The sequence below is a fragment of the Somniosus microcephalus genome, unplaced genomic scaffold (assembly GCF_052327205.1).
Source record: "Somniosus microcephalus isolate GS21.2 unplaced genomic scaffold, FLI_Smic_1.0 scaffold58, whole genome shotgun sequence".
Taxonomy (NCBI): Eukaryota; Metazoa; Chordata; class Chondrichthyes; order Squaliformes; family Somniosidae; genus Somniosus; species Somniosus microcephalus.
This window is the reverse complement of record NW_028225245.1, coordinates 630,303-653,618: the sequence shown is the minus strand read 5'-3', so window position 1 is coordinate 653,618 and position 23,316 is coordinate 630,303. Positions and strand designations below refer to the sequence as shown.

Below are 23,316 nucleotides of genomic sequence, written 5' to 3'. Positions count from 1 at the left end.
AGTTCCGTGTCTAGGAGCTCTAAACCATGGCAGAGAGCGGCTGGGACACATTTCTCACACGCCTCGAGATTAACCCGCACGGCAACTTTGCTGTCAGTGAAGAGAGACGAGAAAGACCAAAGTGCCATTTGCCCCTCTCAGTGTGGCCCTGAAGGACTGTGTCCAGGCTGGAGTTCTGTTCCCACCGTATGATCCTCCCCCAGATTGTCCTTTCTGAGCTCCAGCCAGGTGATGCTAAACACTGAGGTGGGAAAGAAGAAAATCTGCAACAATGTGTTTAACACAAAGCTGATTTATTTGACATCTATCCAGAATATTAAACTCCAGCCCAGTTCCCGGACTTATTAACATCAGCAGAAACAATCCCCACCTGTCAGAATGAACATGGTTCAGTCCTGGATGTGATTAACAGCAGCAACAACAGAATCCAATCCCTGCAGTCACTTGTGAACTCGCTGGTGTCTCAGCAGGTTGGATGACTGAGTGAATCCCTTCCCACACTCAGGGCAGGTGAACGGCCTCTCCCCAGTGTGAACTCGCTGGTGTCTCAGCAGGTGGGATGACTGAGTGAATCCCTTCCCACACTCAGGGCAGGTGAACGGTCTCTCCCCAGTGTGAACTCGCTGGTGTGTCAGCAGGTGGTATGACTCAGTGAATCCCTTCCCACAGTCAGAGCAGGTGAACGGCCGCTCCCCAGTGTGAGTGCGCTGGTGTGTCAGCAGGTGGGATGAGCGAGTGAATCCCTTCCCACACACGGAGCAGGTGAACGGCCGCTCCCCAGTGTGAGTGCGCTGGTGTATAGTGAGCTCAGATGACTGCCTAAACCCAGTCCCGCAGTGAGAGCAGGTGAACGGCCTCTCCCCAGTGTGAGTGCACAGGTGTACAGTGAGGTCAGATGATCGCCTGAACCCAGTCCCGCAGTGAGAGCACCTGAACGGTCTCTCATCAGTGTGAACACGTTGATGGCGTATCAGTTCCCCGGACACTTTATAGCACTTCCCACAGTCCGAGCATTTAAAAGGTCTCTCATCAGTGTGAACTCGCTGGTGTATCAGCAGGTTGGATGAACGAGCGAATCCCTTCCCACACACGGAGCAGGTGAATGGCCTCTCCCCAGTGTGAACTCGCTGGTGTGTCAGCAGGTGGGATGAGCGAGTGAATCCCTTCCCACACACGGAGCAGGTGAACGGCCTCTCCCCAGTGTGAACTCGCTGGTGTACAGTGAGGTCAGATGACTGCCCAAACCCAGTCCCGCAGTGCGAGCACCTGAACGGTCTCTCCCCAGTGTGAACACGTTGATGGTGTATCAGTGCCCCGGAACTTTTAAAGCAATTCCCACAGTCCGAGCAGTTAAAAGGTCTCTCATCAGTGTGAACTCGCTGGTGTCTCAGCAGGCGGGATGAATTAGTGAATCCCTTCCCACACTCGGAGCAGGTGAACGGCCTCTCCCCGATGTGAACGGTGCTTTTTGCTTCCATATTCAAAGGCCGATGATATTCAGTTCCTGATGAATCGAGTGAGTGTCAGATCTTGACGTGATGTTTGGTTTGAGTTTCCTGTCTGCAAATCCTCCCCTTCTAATACCCTGTAAAATGAATTTAAAACAGGGAGCGTGAGAGAGAACCCACTAAAGAGGCAGGTTGTGAAATTGAGCTCCATGAATCTGGTCATTTGTGGGGCCGGCACTAGAAAAAAGTGACCATGAAAGCTGCCGGATTGTCATAAAATCCCACTGGTTCACTAATGTCCCTCGGTGAAGGGAATCTGCCACCTGGTCTGGGCCTCTGGCCTCTATGGGAGGAGAGAGAGAGAGAGAGAGAGAGAGAGAGAGGTGGGAGTGGGAGGGGGTGAAGGAGACGGACTTTATACATCTGCAACTCGACCAGAACTTTGACAGAACCTCCAAAACCCACAACCTCCAGCACCTAGAAGGACAAGGGCAGAAGGTGCATGGGAACACCATCACCTCCAAGTTCTCCCAGTCACACACCATCCTGACTTGGACATATATCGCCGTTGCTACATCATCACTGGGTGAAAATCCTGGAACTCCTTACACAACAGCATTGTGGGAGTACCTTCACCACACGGACTGCAGCGGTTCAAGAAGGCGGCCCACCATCACCTTCTCAACGGGAAAATGGGGATTGGCAACATATTCTGGTCTTGCGAGCGACGCCCACATCCCAAGAATGAATTAAAACAAACCTGTATATGTAAAATGGATTAAAAGCCTCTACAGAAATACTTATTCCTAAAACAATACTCTTTTACATTGTAGGGACAGTGTCTGTGTAACAACCTAATCTCCCCCAGAATCCACCACCCTTGACTGTCACACATTGGAAACTGTTGGGTCCCCCTGGGCTCAGAAGTACTGGGGATTAAACCCAGCAGCTTCTCCTCCATCTCCACTCCAGCTCAAACTGAAGCAACAAAAAGACCTACACAGGGGGCCAGGGACCTACCTTCCATCACCTGCAATAAAACTCTTCCCCACAGCTGTTGACTAATGGTGGCCGCAGCACCCACAATCACCGCGCCCCAGAAACCGCTCTATCCAACGCGCTGATTTCCCCGCTGAGAGTGCATATGCTCTCCGGGGCCACGGGCCATTCTGGGAGCCTGGCTCCTGTCCTTTGCCCCGAGTCGGACTTGGTGGAACCGGCTGAAGAAACCGGGAAGCGGCGGCTCGGATGGGGGAGGCGCTGCACCCTGGGTTTCCTGGTGCCTGGGCCCTGGCCGCACGTCCGCTGGGCCCGGCCGCTCTGATTCTGATTGAGTTTTTTGATGAGGTAACAGAGAGAGTTGATGAGGGCAATGCGGTTAACTTGGTGTACATGGATTTCCAAAAGGCGTTCGACAAAGAGCCACATACTCGGCTTACCAGCAAAGTTGATACCCATGGAATAATAGGGACAGTGGCAGCATGGATACAAAATTGGCAAAGTGACAGGAAACAGAGAGTAGTGGTGAACAGTTGTTTTTCAGACTGGAGGAAGGTACACAGTGGTGTTCCCCAGGGGTCGGTACTAGGATCACTGCTTTTCTTGATATATATTAATGACTTTGACTTGGGTGTACAGGGCACAGTTTCAAAATATGCAGATGACACAAAACTTGGAAGTATAGTGAACAGTGAGGAGGTTAGTGATAGACTTCAAGGGGACATAGACAGGCTGGTGGAATGGGCGGACACGTGGGAGATGAAATTTAATGCAGAAAAGTGCGAACTGATATATTTTGGTAGGAAGAATGAGGAGAGGCAATATAAACTAAAGGGTACAATCCTAAAGTGGGTGCATGAACAGAGAGACCGGGGGGTATGTGTGCACAAATCGTTGAAGGTGGCAGGGCAGGTTGAGAAAGCGGTTAAAAAAGCTTACGGGAACCTGGGCTTTATAAATAGAGGTATAGAGTCCAAAAACAAGGAGGTTATGATGAACCTTTATAAAACACTGGTTCGGCCCCAACTGGAGTATTGTGTCCAATTCTGGGCACCGCCCTTTAGGAAGGATGTGAAGGCTTTAGAGAGGGTGCAGAAAAGATTTACAAGAATGGTTCCAGGGATGAGGGACTTCAGTTATGTGGAGAGACTCGAGAAGCTGGGGTTGTTCTCCTTAGTGTAGAGAAGGTTGAGATGAGATTTGATGGAGGTGTTCAAAATGATGAGGGTTCTGGACAGAGTAGATAGAGAGAAACTGTTCACATTGGTGGAAGGGTCGCGAACCAGAGGACACAGATTTAAGGTGATTGGCAGAAGAACCAAAGGCGACATGAGGAAAAACTTTTTTACTCAGCGAGTGGTTAGGATCTGGAATGCACTGCCTGAAAGGGTGGTGGAGGCAGATTCAATCACCGCTTTCAAAAGGGAATTGGATAAGTGCCTGAAGTAAAGAAATGTGCAGGGTTACGGGGAAAGGGCGGGGAGTGGGACTCGCTGAAGTGGTCTTGCAGAGAGCCGGCACGGGCTCGACGGGCTGAATGGCCTCCTTCTGTGCTGTAACCATTCTATGATTCTATAAAATATTAGAAAGTTTGTTCCACAGAAGCACGAGGTTTATCTGCTTTTATTGATGAATTTAAAAAGTCTCTATTAAAACCTGAGCCAGTGTGTTGTGAGCCAAAGAGCCTTGTGTCCAATGAGGGGAATAAAGGCCCACAGCCTCCCCTGGCCCCGGGCCCTGAACAAGGGACTGGAGAAACTCGCTGCCCTGTGGATCAGACAATCAGCCGGCGCTAGTCCCGCCCCTCAGGCTCCCCGATTGGTTGGAGGACCCGCCGCCAGCTCGCTCCTCCAGCCCCGCCCCGCTAGCTCCCTGTTGGTCGGAAGCTCCCGTCAATCAGGCCGTGGGCTCGGTCACGTGTCCCCGAGGAGATCACGTGCTCCGTCCAACTGACGCCGCTCGGTCCGGGGCCTCGTGGACTCTCGGGTTTTTCTATTTCTCTGTTCTCTCCCGATCTACCCCTCCCCCCCACCCCGCGTGATTCTCCACCCAATCGGAGTGGAGAAAACTCACTTTGCGTCACTGATCGAGACTCTGGAACCGACACCAAGGCCTTTCCCAGGAATGGCCCGCACCGACTCCCTCTGGCAGGATCCGACCGCGCAGGCGCAGCTCCGTGTGGGGGAGGGGGGTTGGTCTCCTCTGGGCATGCGCAGTTGCTGCCCTTGGTGACCGGGAGGGGTCGCTGCGCCGGACTAGGTCCAAACCGCCGCTCCCTGTGCGCATGCGCGGACTATTGTCTGTCAATCAACCATCAGCCAGAAGAGGTCGCTGGTGAGACCAGTGAAGAAAGAAACACTTGCATTTCTATAGCGCCTTCGCCACCACCGGACGTCCCAAAGCACTTTACAGCCAATGAAGTACTGTTTGAAGTGTAGTCACTGTTGTAATGTAGGAAACACAGAAGTCAATTAGCGCACAGCAAGCTCCCACAAACAGCAATGTGATATTGACCAGATAATCTATCTTTTTGTTAACTCTGTTTCTCTCTCTACGGATGTTGCCTGGCCTGCTGAGTGTTTCCAGCATTTCCTGTTGTTATTTCAGATTTCCAGCATCCGCAGTATTTTGCTATTATCCTTTTGTTACATTGATTGAGGGATGAACATTGGCTAGGACACCGGCGATATTTCCCCTGCTCTTTCCCACATTACAACAGTGACTACACCTCAAAAGTACTTCATTGGCTGTAAAGCACTTCAAGACGTCTGCTGGTCATGAAAGCACTATATAAATGCAAGTCTTTCTTTCTCAAAATAGTGTCATGGGCTCTTTTACATCCACCTGAGAGAGCAGACAGGGCCTCAGTTTAATGTCTCATCCGAAAGACGCCACCTCTGACAGTGCCTCAGTACTGCACTGGAGTGTCAGCCTGGATTTTTGCGCTCAATTCTCTGGAGTGGGACTTGAACCCACAACCTTATGCCTCAGAGGCAAGAGTGCTACCATAGAGTCATAGATTTATACAGCACAGAAAGGGGCCCTTCGGCCCATCGTGTCCGCGCCGGCCATCAAGCCCTGTCTATTCTAATCCCATTTTCCAGCACTTGGTCCGTAGCCTTGTATGCTATGGCGTTTCAAGTGCTCATCCAAATGCTTCTTGAATGTTGTGAGGGTTCCTGCCTCTACCACCCTTTCAGGCAGTGAGTTCCAGATTCCAACCACCCTCTGGGTGAAAAAGCTTTTCCTCAAATCCCCTCTAAACCTCCTGCCCCTTACCTTGAAACTATGCCCCCTGGTTATTGACCCCTCTACTAAGGGGAAAAGTTCCTTTCTATCTACCCTATCTATGCCCCTCATAATTTTGTACACCTCAATCAGGTCCCCCCTCAGCCTTCTCTACTCGAAGGAAAACAACCCCAGCCTGTCCAGTCTCTCTTCATAGCTGAAGTGCTCCAGCCCAGGTAACATCCTGGTGAATCTCCTCTGCACCCTCTCCAATGCAATCACATCCTTCCTATAGTGTGGCGACCAGAACTGCACACAGTATTCCAGCTGTGGCCTAACTAGTGTTTTGTACAACTCCATCATAACCAACCTGCTCTTATATTCTATGCCTCGGCTAATGAAGGCAAGTATCCCATATGCCTTTTTAACCACCTTATCCACCTGTTCTGCTGCCTTCAGGGATCTATGTACATGCACACCAAGGTCCCTCTGATCCTCTGTCATTCCTAGGGTCTTACCACTCATTGTGTATTCCCTTGCCTTGTTAGTCCCTCCAAAATGCATCACCTCACCCTTTTCAGGGTTAAATTCCATTTGCCACTGTTCCGCCCATCTGACCAAGCCATCTATATCGTCCTGCAGACTGAGGCTACCTCCTCGCTATTTACCACCCCACCAATTTTCGTGTCATCTGCGACCTTACTGATCATACCCTTTACATTCACATCCAAATCATTAATGTAGACCACAAACAGCAAGGGACCCAGCACCGATCCCTGCGGTACCCCACTGGACACAGGCTTCCAGTCACAAAAACCATCGACCATCACCCTCTGCCTTCTGCCACTAAGCCAGTTTTGGATCCAATGTGCCAAGGCACCCTGGATCCCATGGGCTCTTACCTTCTTGACCAGTCTCCTATGCGGGACTTTATCGAAAGCCTTACTGAAATCCATGTATAGCACATCCACTGCACTACCCTCATCCACACACCTAGTCACCCCCTCGAAAAATTCAATCAAATTGGTCAGACATGATCTTCCCTTGACAAAGCCATGCTGCCTATCCCTAATTAATCCTCGCCTCTCCAAGTGGAGACTAATTCTGTCCCTCAGAATTTTTTCCAATAATTTCCCTACCACTGATGTTAGGCTCACTGGCCTGTAATTCCCTGGTTTATCCCTACTACCCTTCTTGAATAATGGTACCACGTTAGCTGTTCTCCAGTCCTCTGGCACATCCCCTGTGGCCAGAGAGGTTCTGAAAATTTGTGTCAGAGCCCCTGCAATCTCCTCCTTTGCCTCACACAGCAGCCTGGGATATATCTCGTCCGGGCCTGGGGATTTATCCACTTTTAAGCCTGCTAAAACCGCTAGTACCTCCTCCCTCTCGATGCTAATATGTTCAAGTATATCACAGTCCCCCTGCCCGATTTTTATGTCTACATCGTCCTTCTCCATAGTGAACACAGATGCAAAAAATTCATTTAAAACCCCACCTACATCTTCTGGCTCCACACACAGATTGCCACTTTGGTCCCTAATGGGCCCTACTCTTTCCCTAGTTATCCTCTTGCCCTTAATATACTTATAAAACACCTTAGGATTTTCCTTTATTTTGCTCGCCAGTGTTATTTCATGGTTCCTCCTCGCTCTCCTAATTTCTTTTTTTAAGTATCCCCCTGCACTTTTTACACTCCTCTAGGGCTTCCTCTGTCTTTAGTCCTTTGTATCTGCCAAAAGCCCCCCTTTTTTTCCCTAATGCATTCTCGTATATCCCTTGACATCCAAGGTTCCCTGGGCTTTTTGGTCCCACCCTTGACCTTTACAGGAACATGTTGCCATTGTACTCTCTCAATTTCCTTTCTGAAAGGCTCCCATTGCCCCGATGTGGATTTTCCGACAAGTAGCTGATCCCAGTCCACTTTGGCCAGATCCTGCCTTATCATATTAAAATCGGCCTTCCCCCAATTTAGAACCTTTATTTCCGGTCAATCCCTGTCCTTTTCCATGACTACCTTAAATCTCACCGAATTATGGTCACTGTCACCAAAATGCTCTCCTACTAACACTTCTACCACTTGCCCGGCCATATTCCCTAGAATTAGGTCCAGTACCGCCCCCTCTCTTGTAGGACTTTCTACATGCTGGCTCAAAAAGCTCTCCTGGATGCACTTTAAGAATTCTGCACCCTCTAAGCCTTTCACACTCTGACTATCCCAGTTAATATTGGGGAAGTTGAAATCCCCCACTATTATTACCCTATTATTTGCACACTTCTCTGAGATTTGCCTACATATCTGTTCCTCTATCTCCCCCTGACTGTTTGGGGGCCTATAGTACACTCCCAGCAAAGTGCTTGCCCCCTTTTTGTTTTTAAGTTCTACCCATATGGCCTCATTAGAGGAACCTGTTAATATATCATCCCTCCTTACAGCAGTAATTGACTCCTTAATTAATATTGCGGCACCCCCTCCTTTTACCCCCCGCCCTCTGTCTCGCCTGAAGATTCTATACCCCGGAATATTGAGCTGCCAGTCTTGCCCCTCCCTCAACCATGTCTCCGTGATAGCAACAATATCATACTCCCATGTGTTCATCAACACCTTCAGTTCATCCACCTTATTCGCAAGATTCCTTGCATTAAAATCCTCCTTCGATACGGGGGTGGTGCCAGAGGACTGGAGAATTGCAAATGTTACACCCTTGTTCAAACCCAGCAACTACAGGCCAGTCAGTTTAACCTCGGTAGTGGGGAAACTTTTAGAAACAATAATCAGGGACAAAATTAACAGTGACTTGGACAAGTGCGGATTAATTAAGGAAAGCCAGCATGGATTTGTTAAAGGCAAATTGTGTTTAACCAACTTGATGGAGTTTTTTGATGAGGTAACAGAGAGGGTTGATGAGGGCAATGCGGTTAACGTGGTGTGCATAGATTGCCAAGGCATTCGACAAAGTGCCACATAATAGGCTTACCAGCAAAGTTGAAGCCCATGGAGTAAAAGGGACAGTGGCTGCATGGATAGGGAATTGGCTAAGTGACAGGAAACAGTGAGTAGTGGTGAATGGTTGTTTTTCGGACTGGAGGAAGGTACACAGTGGTGTTCCCCAGGGGTCGGTTCAAGGGCCACTGCTTTTCTTGATATATATTAAAGACTTGGATGTGGGTGTACAAGGCACAATTTCAAAATTTGCAGATGACACAGAACTTGGAAGTATAGTGAACAGTGAGGAAGATAGTGATAGACTTCAAGTGGACATAGACAGGCTGGTGGAATGGGCGGACACGTGACAGATTAAATTTAATGCAGAAAAGTGCGAAGTGATACATTTTGGTAGAAAGAATGAGGAGAGGAAATATAAACTAAAGGGTACAATCCTAAAGTGGGTGCGTGAACAGAGAGACCTGGGGGTATATGTGCACAAATCATTGAAGGTGGCAGGGCAGGTTGAGAAAGCAGTTAAAAAAGCTTACGGAAACCTGGGCTTCATGAATAGAGGTATAGAGTACAAAAATGTGAAATTATGATGAAACTGTATAAAACACTGGTTCGGCCTCAACTGGAGTATTGTGTCCAATCCTGGGCACCGCACTTTAGGAAGGATGTGAAGGCCTTAGAGAGGGTGCAGAAAAGATTTACGGGAATGATTCCAGGGATGAGGGACTTCAGTTACATTGATAGACTGGAGAAGCTGGGGTTGTTCTCCTTGGAGCAGAGAAGATTGAGAGGAGATTTGATAGAGGTGTTCAAAATCAAGAGGGGTCTGGACAGAGTAGATAGAGAGAAACTCTTCCAATTGGCAGAGGGGTCGAGAACCAGAGGACACAGATTTAAGGTGATTGACAAAAGAACCAAAGGCGACATGAGGAAAAACTTTTTGACGCAGCGAGTGGTTAGGATCTGGAATGCACTGCCTGAAAGGGTGGTGGAGGCAGATTCAATCACCGCTTTCAAAAGGGAATTGGAGAAGTACCTGAAAGAGAAATATTGCAGGACTTCAGATTCCTGGGGCAGGAGGGACCAGTTCTGGGGCAGGAGGGACCTGTCCAAGGTGGACGGGTTGCACCTCAACAGAGCTGGGACCAATGTCCTCATGGGACGGTTAACTAGTGCTGTGGGGGAGGGTTTAAATTAATTAGACAGGGGGATGGGCACCAGGGTGAAACATTAGAGAGGAGAAACAAGGTGAAGAGAGGACTGGGAGAGACAAGTAGCACTAGAGGGACAGAATTGCTGGTCATCTTCCAAAATTCGATAGACTCTGGAACACTTCCCATGGATTGGAGGGTAGCTAATGTTACCCCACTATTCAAAAAAGGTGGTAGAGAGAAAACGGGGAATTATAGACGAGTAAGCCTGACATCGGTAGTGGGGAAAATGCTAGAGTCCATTATAAAAGATGTAAAAAAAAGTGACAGGATCAGACAAAGTCAACATGGATTTACAAAAGGTAAATCGTGCTTGACTAATCTACTGGAATTTTTTGAGGATGTAACTGGTAGAATAGATAAGGGAGAACCAGTGGATGTGGTGTATTTGGACTTTCAGAAGGCTTTCGATAAGGTCCCGCATAAGAGATTAGCGTGTAAAGTTAAGGCACATGGGATTGGGGGCAAGGTACTGACTTGGATAAAGAACTGGTTGGCAGACAGGAAGCAAAGAGTTGGAATAAACGGCTCTTTTTCCGAGTGGCAGGCAGTGACTAGTGGGGTACCACAGGAATCGGTCCTAGGACCCCAGCTATTCATAATATATATAAATAATCTAGACGAGGCAACTAGATGTAATATCTCCAAGTTTGCAGACGACACAAAGTTGGGTGGACATGTGTGCTCTGAGGAGGATGCCGAGAAGCTCCAGTATGATTTGGGCAGGTTGGGTGATTGGGCAGAAGCATGGCAGATGCAGGATAGTGTGGACAAATGTGAGGTTATCCAGTTTGGTGGCAAAAACAGGAAGGCAGCTTATTATCTGAACGGCAATAGATTGGGAGAAGGGGAAGTGTCCTTGTGCACCAGTCGCTGAAGGTAAGCATGCAGGTGCAGCAGGCGGTTAAGAAGGCAAATGGTATGTTGGCCTTCATAGCGAGAGGTTTCGAGTACAAGAACAAGGATGTCTTGCTGCAGTTGTACAGGGCCTTGGTGAGACAACACCTTGAGCATTGTGTGCAGTTTTGGTCGCCTTATCTGAGGAAGGATATTCTTGCCATGGAGGGAGTGCAGCGAATATTCACCAGACTGATACCTGGGATGGCAGGAATGACGTATGAGGAGAGATTGGGTCGATTGGGCTTATACTCACTGGAGTTTAGAAGAATGAGAGGGGATCTAATTGAAACTTATAAAATTCTAACAGGACTGGACAGACTGGATGCAGGAAGGATGTTCCCGATGGCCGGGGAGTCCAGAACCAGGGGTCACAGTCTAAGGAAAAGGAGTAAGCCATTTAGGACAGAGATGAGGAGGAATTTCTTCACCCAGAGGGTCTTAAATCTGTGGAATTCTCTGCCCCAGAGAGCCGTGGAGGCTGGGTCATTAAATACATTTAAGGTGGAGATAGACAGATTTTTGGCAAGATAAGGGAGCGAAGTGTAGTGTATGTGACCTGTACCACCTTAAGAGGATACCTTAAGGTGATGGACTACTTTTTGATGGCTCCTGTACATTGTAGTACCGGTGGTGACCACACCGGTATATAAACCCTGTGGAGCAAAGTGTATTCCAGTTCAGCCCTGACCCTCAGTTACTAAAGACCTGTTTAAGCATTTCTGTTGTCTGTGTCCAGTTATTCAGCATAACTACATTTGAAAGCACAGACTCAACAGTGGCGACGAGTCTGATCTTACCTAGCGGCAGTTGCATCAAAGGAAGCTTTGCCTCTGAAACGGGCGTCGAACAAGGACATCCACCCTCAACATCCTGCTGGGCACTGCATAGCACGGGAGGCAATCGGGAACCCGGGTTGGGTTCTGGCCACGAAGTCTAACATCACTGAACATCCCTTCGACGACAGCGGCGGGTAAGCCCGATCGAGCGGCACGGGGGGGAAGTCAGCCGAGTTGTCAGTAAGAGAAGGGGAGGGAAACGACGAAAAGGGCGGAGAACACGACCGCAGCCGGTGTCAGGGGCCGGACTGCAATCGGGGCAGAGACGCGCAGCAGCCAGAAAAGCGTTTATGTCCACGAGGACCGCGGGAGCGGTGGGGAACAAGAGCAGCAGCGTCGGGGAAAATAAAGGACCGCTGGGAGGTGAGAACGGCAACAGCGCAGTAATCGCCATTTTTAGTCAGCGGGGGAAGAAGACAAGCGCGGGAAAAGCCGCCAAGTGCGGGAAGCCGCCATTTTGAAAAATAAAATAAAATAATAATCATAATCCGAAGGAAAGGAAACTCAACAAGATGCCAAAAACGGGTAACATCACTGCTTTTGATAGCGATGTGGAAGATTGGGCCACTTATGTGGAACGCGTTGAAGTTTATTGTACAGCGAATGAGGTACCGGTGGATAAGAAAGCACTAACCCTATTAAACTCAATGGGTGCGAAGACGTACGGGTTATTAAGGAACCTTGTAACACCAGATAAACCGGTAGGAAAGAGTTTCGCGGATATTGTTACTATCCTGCAAGAGCATTTAAACCCCACGCCGCTGCTGATAGCGGAACGATTTAAATTCTACAAAAGAATTCAACTGAAAGAAGAAAGCAACGCTGAATTCTTAATTGAACTGTGCAAGTTATCAAAGTACTGTCAGTTCGGTACAGGACTAGCAGACGCACTGAGAGATAAGTTTGTGTGTGGGCTCCTAAGGGATGGAACCCAGAAGCGACTGCTAGAGGAAAAGGATCTTACGCTGGACAAAGCTTTCAGCATTGCAGCATCGCACGAGGCAGCAGCACGAGGCACTGCAGAAATGCAGCAAAGGCCATTGGAATTCAGCACCAATGAAATGGCATTGGGCGCAGTAAAGTGCTATCGTTGCGGAAGGACAACGCATGACCAGAACCAGTGCTGGTTCAAAGATAAAGAATGCAGGCAATGTGGCAAACTTGGTCACATAGCGAGAGTATGCCGGTCAGGAAAGAAGACCAGCAGCAAAAAGTCGCCGCAGGAGAAGTACAAAAAAGTACACAAGGTGACAGAGAACAGTTCGGATGAACAGAAGACGGATTCAGACTCCAGCAGTAAGGAACTGGGTTGTCTAAAAATACATAATGTGGGTAACTCAGCAGACCACCAAACTATCTGGGTCATGCTTCGGATAGCAGGAGTCCAAGTGAAGATGGAATTGGGACACTGGATCGGCATTGACGGTCATGAATAAGCAAGATTACAAAAGGTTATTCTCACACATTCCCCTGAGGGATACGGAGATTGTATTGAAAACATACACGGGGCAAATAGTATACCCCATCGGAAAGATAAAGGTAAAGGTGGTCTACAATGGTAAAGAAAGTCAGGAAATGGACTTGTATGTGTTACCTGATGGAGGTCCGCCACTACTGGGACGGGAATGGATCCGGAGAATAAATGTGGACTGGCATTCCATACAAGCACTAACTGTAGATTCCTGTAAAGAGGACGACGTCAAACCTAAACGACTGTCCAGAATATTGGACGATGCTAAGGAGGTGTTCCAACAGGGACTGGGAACACTGAAAGGAATTACGGCAAACATCAAGGTTGAAGAACATGCAAACCTGAAATTTTTCAAAGCTAGACCGGTACCTTATGCGATACGACCTGCTGTGGAAGCAGAGCTGGAAGGGCTAGAACATTCAGGAGTACTGTCAAAGGTGGACTGGAGCGAATGGGCCACGCCCATTGTTCCCATCATGAAGCGTTCGTTGAGCAACAAGCCGGGAGAACCTGGGAAGGTTCGCATCTGTGGCGATTTCAAGATCACTGTTAATCCGGTTCTTCACACGGTGCAATATCCGCTTCCGCGGATTGAAGATATCTTCGCTTCGCTGTCTGGCGGGAAACACTTCACCAAGATAGACCTGGCGCAGGCATACCTACAGATGGAAGTTGATGAAGCGTCACGCCAGTATCTCACGATCAACACACATAAGGGCTTATATCGGTATAATAGACTGGTTTTTGGAGTGGCATCGGCTCCAGCGATTTGGCAAAGGGCCATGGAGCAGGTATTGCAGGGAATTCCAGGCACACAATGCTACCTGGACGACATTCTGATTACAGGAGATGATGATAAGGAGCACCTCGCGAATTTGGAGCAGGTGCTCACCAGATTGAAAGAATATGGACTCAGAGTTAATCGCCAGAAATGTGAGTTCTTTCAAAAGCGAATCTCATACTGCGGCCACGTCATTGACCAGGAGGGGCTCCATAAGTCACCTGACAAGATCGAAGCTGTTGTGAAAGCTCCCGCTCCGGAAAATGTATCCCAGTTGAGGTCGTTCCTTGGGTTGGTTAACTATTACCACAAGTTTCTTCCAAATTTATCCACGGTGTTACACCCGCTGAACACTCTTTTGCAAATGGGAGTACCATGGAAGTGGAGCGAGGATTGTAAGCGGGCTTTTCAAAAAAGCAAGGCACTGATCACCTCTAAGGAAGTGTTGGCTCACTTTAACCCAACGCTGCCTATTCGCTTAGCGTGTGATGCTTCTCCATATGGTATCGGGGCAGTGCTCTCACATAAGTTGCCAAATGGCTTGGAAAGGCCAGTCGCGTTCGCATCCAGATCATTGACCTCCGCAGAGCACAACTATGCTCAGATAGATAGGGAGGCTCTCAGCCTCGTGTGGGGAGTTAAGAAATTTAGCCATTACCTGCAAGGCCAAAAGTTTACGCTGCTGACAGATCACCAGCCGTTGGTTTCCATTTTTAACCCTAAGAAGGGTGTTCCGGTTATGACGGCGCAGAGGCTTCAGAGATGGTCCCTTTTCCTAGGGGCACATCAATATGATATCGAATTCAAAGGTACAAAGCAACATGGTAATGCTGATGGGCTGTCGCCCCTGCCACTACCTACAGCGGAAGAGGCACCGGCAGTTGACCCTGTCGAGATATTTCACTCGACCATCATCGAATGCTTACCAGTCACCAATGCGAGTATTGAGAGAGAGACCCGAAACGACCTGACACTGTCTCGGGTCTACGATTTGACAGTGAAGGGATGGCCAGCACATGGTGACCCACTGTTACCAGCATTCTCAGCCAGACGAGAACAGCTGTCCATCTGTCAAGGAACATTGATGTATGGAACAAGGGTGATTATTCCTCCTAAATTAAGGGAGAGAGTTCTGAAGGAACTGCATGAAGGTCATCTGGGGGGAGTCAAGATGAAAAGCCTTGCTAGGGCTTATGTGTGGTGGCCAGGTATCGACAAACAAATAGAGGATCTGACTAAAAGCTGCTCAGGGTGCCAAAAAGTTCAAAACGTACCTCCAATTGCACCGCTGCATCCATGGGAATGGCCTTCAACCCCATGGCAACGTGTGCATATCGACTTTGCAGGTCCATTCATGGATTCCATGTTTTTGATAGCGGTAGACGCACATTCTAAATGGCCAGAAGTGATTAAGATGTCGACCACTACCTCTGAAAAGACAATCGCAGTTCTAAGAACCATATTTGCAAGGAATGGGTTGCCGGAACAAATATGTTCAGATAACGGACCACAGTTCGTGTCAGAAGAATTCCAGAAATTCATGAAAAAGAATGGGGTGAAACACTATACATCTGCCCCATATCATCCGGCTACAAATGGGTTGGCCGAGAGATTTGTACAAACGTTCAAAAAGGCGATAAAGGCCATGAGCGAAGACCATATTCCACTACAACACAAGGTGGACAATTTCCTGATGGCATATCGAAACGCCACGCATGCAGTGACAAATCAAAGCCCTGCCATAATGTTCTATAACAGGAGGTTGCGGTCCCGGTTGGATTTGTTAAAACCCAATGTGCGAAGGGAAGTCGAAAACAAGCAATTCCAGCACGTAAATAACAAGGCCACTCGGAGTTTCGAAATAGGACAACCAGTGTTGGCCAGGGACTATAGGAATGATAAATGGCAATCCGGAACAATTCGTGCCCGACAAGGACCCTTGATGTACACGGTAGACGTTGGAGAGAACGTAATACGACGTCATGCTGACCAACTTGTGGAATCGAGAACAAGGGTCGACCCCATGTCTACGGCAGAGACACCAGTTGAAGAAGTTATTGAGCCTGTAGCATCTACCTCAGACTCGTATGTACATGATGATGTTCAATCCATAGGAGATCAAATGGATCAGTCACCCCAGCAACGAGAACCAGAGACCCCTGAAAGGCGTTATCCGGCCCGGATCAGGAGGCCTCCTCAGAGACTGAATCTTTGAACAGTTTTGTGTGAAAGTTGTATACATGTTATCCATGTATTGTTTAAATTGGGGTGTACACTGTTAAGCTAAAAGGGGAGGAATTGTAGTGTATGTAACCTGTACCACCTTAAGAGGATACCTTAAGGTGATGGACTACTTTTTGATGGCTCCTGTACATTGTAGTACCGGTGGTGACCACACCGGTATATAAACCCTGTGGAGCAAAGTGTATTCCAGTTCAGCCCTGACCCTCAGTTACTAAAGACCTGTTTAAGTATTTCTGTTGTCTGTGTCCAGTTATTCAGCATAACTACATTTGAAAGCACAGACTCAACACGAAGGGTGCTCGGGAGCGGGCGGGGAAGTGGCTTTGAGCCCAAGATCAGCCATGATCTTATTGAATGGCGGAGCAGGCTCGAGGGGCCAAGTGGCCTATTCCTGCTCCTATTTCTTATGTTCAAAGCAGATAACTTCCCACTTCTCCACATTATATTCCATCTGCCATGTTCTTGCCCATTCACTGAACCTGTCGATATCCCTTTGCAGCCTCTTTGTCTCCTCCTCACAACTTATTTTCCCACCTAGCTTTGTATCGTCAGCAAACTTGGATACATTGCACTCGGTCCCCTCATCTAAGTCATTGATGGAGATTGTGAATAGCTGAGGCCCCAGTAATGATCCTTGCGGGACCCCACTAGTTACAGCCTGCCAGCCCGAAAATGAGCCGTTTATTCCTACTCTCTGTTTTCTGACCGTTAACCAGTCCTCAATCCATGCTAATATTACCCCCAATCCCATGAGCCCTAATGTAGTGTGACAGCACCCTGGGAGGAAAGGGCACCTGCTCCTGATCGCCACCCACTTAACTTGACAAGGTCGGACTGTCTACACCACAACTCCAGATATCCACAGCCATGCCTCAGCTGTCCAGAGCCTTGCTCAGGCCCCATCCGGAGGACTGCCTTCAGTTTCAGGCACCGCACCTCAGAAAGGGACACACTGGCCTCGGAGGGGGTGCAGGGCCAATTCACCAGGAGGACATCGGGGCTGAGAATGTCTCATTATGGGGACGGAACCATCGAATGAAACAGCACAGAAGGAGGCCATTCGGCCCACCATGCCTGTGCCGGCTCTTTGGTCGAGCTCTCCGATTAGTCCCACTCCCCCCTGCTGTTTCCCCCTCGCCCTGTAAATGTCTCCCCTTCAAGTATTTACCCACTTCTTTATGAAAGTGACGATTGAATCTGCTTCCACCGCCCTTTCAGGCAGCGCATTCCAGATCACAACAACTTGGTGTAAAAATCTGTTTCCTCATCTCACCTCTGGTTCTTTTGCCAATCGCCTTAAATCTGGTTTCTGTCCCCTCAGCCATTGGAAACGGTTTCTCCTTATTTACTCTCTCAAAATCCATCCTGATTTTGAACAACGCTATCAAATCTCCTCTTAATCTTCTCTGCCCCAAGGAGAACAACCCCAGCTTCTCCCGTCTCTCCACGTAACTCAAGTCCCTCATCCCTGGTCCCATTCTCGTAAATTTCTTCTGCACCCTCTCTAAGGCCTTGACATCCTTCCTAAAGTGTGGTGCCCAGCGGAAGCCTAGCCAGTGTTTTATAAAGGCTTAGCATAACCTGCTTGCTTTTGTACTCTATTCCTCTATTAATAAAGTCAAGGATCCTGTATGCTTATTAACAGCCTTCTCAACTTGTCCTGCCACCTTCTAAGATTTGTGTACATACCCCCCGAGGCCTCTCTGTTCCTGCACCCTCTTTAAAACTGGACCATTTAGTTTATATTGCCTCTCCTCATTCTTCCTACCAAAATGAATCACTTCACACTTCTCTACATTAAATTTAATCTGCCACGTTTCTGCCCATTTCACCAGTCTGGCTACATCCTCCTGAAGTCTGTTACTATCCTCATTGTTTGCGACATTTGAGTTTCGTGTCATCTGTAAATTTTGAAATTTTGCCCTGGATCCCCAAGTCCAGGTCATTAATATATATCAAAAAAAGCAGTGGTCCGAATCAATGTTCACGTTAAGTTGCGCGGCCACGCAGCGGTCTGGAGGTCCCGCGCAGCCGGCTCACCGCCCTATAAATGGAATAAACGCGCATGCGCAGAAATTTGAATGGGCCGTGCAGCCCGTTAAAGGGGCCACGCACCTCAAAAAAAAAGAGGGAACATTGGTCCTAATACCGACGCCTGGGGAACATCACTGTTTACCTCCCTCCAGTCTGAAAAGAAACCGTTCACCACTACTCTCTGCTTTCTGTCCCTTGGCAGAAAATTGGGAGGGGGTGAGTGCAAACAGCACCTGATTTCTCACCAAGCACTTACGGGAGCAGGGGATTAGCCCTACTTTAAATGTCAGTCTCTTAAATATACATTAATAAAAAGGGAGACGCTGTCCCTTTAAAATCGGTCATCCACGGGGATTTTTAATGAAAATCTCATAGAAAAAGAGAGCGCCTGTCCCTTTAAGAGAAACCCCACCACTCCCATATTTCTCTTAAAGTGCTTGAAATTAATAATTAAAAACGCACAAAATTAATATTAAAAAAATTAATTCAGGGAGAAAAAATATTTTTACTCACATTTGCTCCACAGGGTTTCTTGTTTCTGTTCCATCAATTTAAAAACAAACAGCTTTTTTTATGATCAGCCATGATCGCATTGAATGGCGGAGCAGGCTCGAAGGGTCGAATGGCCTACTCCTGCTCCTATCTTCTATGTTTCTATATTTAAAACAAGTATCTTCTGTAAAATAAAATTAGTTTGAGCTGTAAAATGGGAAAGGAACATTAAAAATAAACTTTCCCAGGATCACAGATTCTGACCAGGCCGCTTTACAAAATGGCGGCGGGCTGATCCCAGGTCCCGCCTCCCCCTTCGCCGCGATTGGTTGGAGGACCAAAGCCCCTCGGTCGGTCCTCCAGGCTCCGCCTCCCCTCGCTCATTGGTGGAGAGCTCAGTGTCAGTCAGTGCACGCCGGCGACGTCGTGACGTTGCAGGGAGGGCGGTTGGAGCAGGCGGGAAATTAAATTAATTTAAATTAAATCTCCCGTCAGCCTCCTCTGTCCCAATCAGCCGGCGCAAGTCCCACCCCTCGGGCTCCCCGATTGGTTGGAGGACCCGCCGCCGGCTCGCTCCTCCAGCCCCGCCCCGCTCGCTCCCTATTGGTCGGAAGCTCCCGTCAATCAGGCCCTGGGCCCGGGTCCTATCACAGAATCACAGAAACCCCACAGTGCAGATAGAGGCCATTTCGGCCCATCGAGCCTGCAGCGACACAATCCCACCCGATCCCCGCAACCCCCACACCAACACATATCCCACCCTATCCCCGTAACCCCACGTATTTAATCCCCCTAACACTAAGGGTCAATTTATCATAGCCAATCAACCTAACCCGCACATCTTTGGACTGTGGGAGGAAACCGGAGCACCCGGAGGAAACCCATGCAAACACGGGGAGAATGTGCAAACTCCACGCAGTCACCCGAGGCCGGATTCGAACCCGGGTCCCTGGCGCTGTGAGGCAACAGTGCTAACCACTATGTCACCGTGCTGTACTTTCAATGATGACTTTTATAAACTGGTTTTACAGGAAATTAGAAGAGGAGGGGAGAGATTTGAAGACACTCGGTCCCTTTGTGACTCTAAAGTTGCAGCTGACCCCGCGCATGCGCCCCATGGCCCCGCCCTCTCCTGCGCCACAGGCGCCCGGCCCGCACTGCGCATGCTCAGCACACACCCTGTGCCCCTGTCAATCATCCTCCCCCTCTGAACAGGCCCCGCCCCCTCCCCCTACTCCGCATGCGCCGCCGGGCCCCGCTCCCGAGAATGAGCCGCTCCGCGCCTGCGCAAGGCCTCGGATTCTGTGGAAGGCCCGGGCAACCGCGAGAGTCCGGCTCACCGGCGGAAAGTGAGTTTTATGAGGGTTTTTTTTTAATATAGCGGAGAGAAGCGCGGGCGGGAAGATAAATAAAAAGAAAATACAAACCGCACCGTCCCAGCGCCCTCCCGGCACCGAGCGAAGCCTCTTCCTCTGATGACGTCACTATCGGGCCCCAGCCTCAGGGAGGAAGGTCCTGCCCCCTTGCCGCGCCGCCATTGGTTGGAGGACCAGGCCGCCCTGTTCCTATTGGTCAGCGCTCCCGTCAGTCAGAATCACATTGTTCCGGCTCACTCCGCCACCCCGCGCGGATGAAACCGCTCCGTTCGGCGTCCGCGGATGTCCCACCCGCCCGACTCTCAGGTTTGCTTTTTCTGGTATTTTTCTTTATAATCTCGCTCTCCGCTCCCCCTTCACCTCGATTTAAATCGATTCCCCAACACTTTACTTTACCCCGGCCGCTGATTCCGCCTCTTCCCCGGGCCAACTTCCGTCTTCTCCTCAGAGGCGGCGCACTGGCAGCCTCGTTTTGTGTTGGGGCCAAATGAGCATGCGCGGCCCCGCCTCTCCACATTTAAAGGGACACCCACCCACACACAGAATCCCCACAGTGCAGATAGAGGCCATTTCGGCCCATCGAGCCTGCACCGACACATATCCCACCCTATCCCCGTAACCCCACGTATTTAATCCCCTAACAGGAAGGGTCAATTTATCATAGCCAAATCAACCTAACCCGCACATCTTTGGACTGTGGGAGGAAACCGGAGCACCCGGAGGAAACCCACGCAGACACAGGGAGAATGTGCAAACTCCACACCCACACCCTGCACATTTAAAGGGACACCCACCCCCTCTACATTTAAAGGGACACAAACCCCCTCCACATTTAAAGGGACATCCACCCTGCCACATTTAAAGGGACACCCACCTCCTCCACATTTAAAGGGACTACCTCCCCCCATCTCATGTCCTCTACTGTGGAGGAGGAATTCCTTGAGTGTTTACGGGATGGTTTCCTGGACCAATATGTCGAGGATCCAACCAGAGACCGGGCCATCTTAGACTGGGTATTATGTAACGAGAAAGGATTAATTAGCAATCTTGTTGTATGAGGCCCCTTGGGTTGGAGTGATCATAATATGATCGAATTAGCACTGTTGCCTCACAGCGCCAGGGACCCGGGTTCAAATCCGGCCTCGGGTGACTGTCTGTGTGGAGTTTGCACATTCTCCCCGTGTTTGCGTGGGTTTTCTCCGGGTGCTCCTGTTTCCTCCCACAGTCCAAAGATGTGCGGGTTACGTTGATTGGCTATGATAAAAATTGGCCCTTAGTGTTAGGGGGGATTAAATATGTGGGGTTACGGGGATAGGGCTTGGGTGGGATGGCTGTCGGTGTAGCGACCGGGTGCTAGGGTTTGGATGATCAGCCATGATCTCGTTGAATGGCGGAGCAGGCTCGAAGGGCCGAATGGCCTGCTCCTGCTCCTATCTTCTATGTTTCTATGTTTCATTAAGATGGAGAATGAAGTTGTTGACTCAGAGATTAGGGTCCTAAATTTAAATAAAGGAAACTACGATGGTCTGAGGAGCAAGTTGGGTAGGATTGATTGGGGAATGTCACTCAAAGGGTTCACGATGGACAGGCAATGGCAAACATTCAAAGACCGCCTGGATGAACTACAGAATTTGTTCATCCCAGTTTGGCATAAAAATAAAACAGAAGAGGTGACTCAACCGTGGCTAACAAGGGAAATTAGGGATAGCAGAAGATCCAAGGAGACGACATATAAATTGGCCAGAAAAAGCAGTAAACCTGAGGATTGGGAGCAGTTTAGGATTCAACAAAGGAGGACAAAGGGATTAATTAAGAAGGGGAAAATAGAATATGAGAGTAAGTTTGCAGGGAAAATAGAATATGAGAGTAAGTTTGCAGGGAACATAAAAACTGACTGTAAAAGCTTTTATAGATATGTGAAGAGAAAAAGAACATAAGAACATAAGAAGTAGGAGCAGAAGTAGGCCATACGGCCCCTTGGGCCTGCTCCACCATTCAATAGGATCATGGCTGATCTGAACCTAAACTCACGTCCACTTCCCTGCCCGCTCCCCGTAACCCCTAATTCCCTTATCAGTTAGGAAACTGTTTATCTCCGTTTTAAATTTATTTAATGTTGCAGCTTCCACAGCTATCTGAGGTAGCAAATTCCATAGATTTACCACCCTGAGTGAAGAAGTTTCTCCTCATCTCAGTTTTGAAACGGCAGCCCCTTATTCTAAGATTATGCCCCCTAGTTCTAGTTTCACCCATCAGTGGAAACATTCTCCCCGCATCCACCCGATCAAGCCCCCTCACAATCTTATATGTTTTGATAATATCGCCTCTCATTCTTCTGAATTCCAATGAGTAGATGCCCAACCTACTCAACCTTTCCTCATAAGTCAACCCCCTCATCTCCAGAATCAACTGAGTGAACCTTCTCTGAACTGCCTCGAGAGCAAGTATATCTTTTCTTAAATATGGAAACCAAAACTGTACGCAATATTCCAGGTGTGGCCTCACCAGTCCCCTGTATAACTGAAGCAAGACTTCACTGCTTTTATACTCCATCCCCCTTGCAATAAAAGCCAAGATTCCATTGGCCTTCCTGATCACCTGCTGTACCTGCATACTAACCTTCTGTGTTTCATGCACCAGGACCCCCAGATCCCTTTGTACTGTAGCACTTTGCAGTTTCTCTCCATTTAGATAATAACTTGCTCTTTGATTTTTTCTGCCAAAGTGCATAACCTCCCACTTTCCAACATTATATTCCATCTGCCAAATTTCTGCCCACTCACTTAGCCTGTCTATGTCCTTTTGCAGGTTTTTTCTGTCCTCCTCACTCACTGCTTTCCCTCCCATCTTTGTATCGTCGGCAAACTTGGATATGTTGCACTCGGTCCCCTCCTCCAAATCGTTAATATAGATTGTAAAGAGTTGGGGTCCCAGCACTGACCCCTGCGGAACACCACTAGTTACTGATTGCCAACCCGAGAATGAACCATTTATTCCAACTCTCTGTTTTCTGTTAGATGGCCAATCTTCCACCCATGCCAGTATATTACCCCCAATCCCGTGATTTTTTATCTTGTGCAGCAATCTTTTGTGTGGCACCTTGTCAAATGCCTTTTGGAAGTCCAAATACACCACATCCACTGGTTCCCCTTTATCCACCCTGTTTGTTACATCCTCAAAGAATTCGAGCAAATTTGTCAAACATGACTTCCCCTTCATAAAACCATGCTGACTGTCAGCTTAAATTATGTTTATCCAAATGTCCTGTTACTGCTTCCTTAATAATGGACTCCAACATTTTACCAACCACAGATGTTAGGCTAACTGGTCAATAGTTTCCAACCTTTTGTCTACC

The 23,316-nt window shown here is 48.7% G+C and overlaps 1 protein-coding gene across 2 annotated transcripts; it reads right to left on the bottom strand.

The window, feature by feature from the left end:
- Positions 1 to 274: 274 nt before the first annotated feature.
- On the bottom strand, positions 275 to 20,469 carry LOC147083624 (uncharacterized). Of its 2 annotated transcripts, none has more exons than XM_085980159.1 (3): positions 20,358 to 20,469; positions 18,607 to 18,769; positions 275 to 1,585 (listed from the first exon to the last, which is right to left on the bottom strand). In XM_085980159.1, the coding sequence occupies exon 3, from the start codon at positions 1,476 to 1,478 to the stop codon at positions 441 to 443; it is 1,038 nt and encodes a 345-aa protein (XP_085836285.1). In that variant the 5' UTR covers positions 1,479 to 1,585; positions 18,607 to 18,769; positions 20,358 to 20,469; the 3' UTR covers positions 275 to 440. The 2 variants fall into 2 exon arrangements, with proteins under 2 accessions (XP_085836285.1, XP_085836286.1); XM_085980160.1 differs by lacking the exon at positions 20,358 to 20,469 and adding an exon at positions 20,018 to 20,235.
- Between the last annotated feature and the right edge of the window lie 2,847 nt (positions 20,470 to 23,316).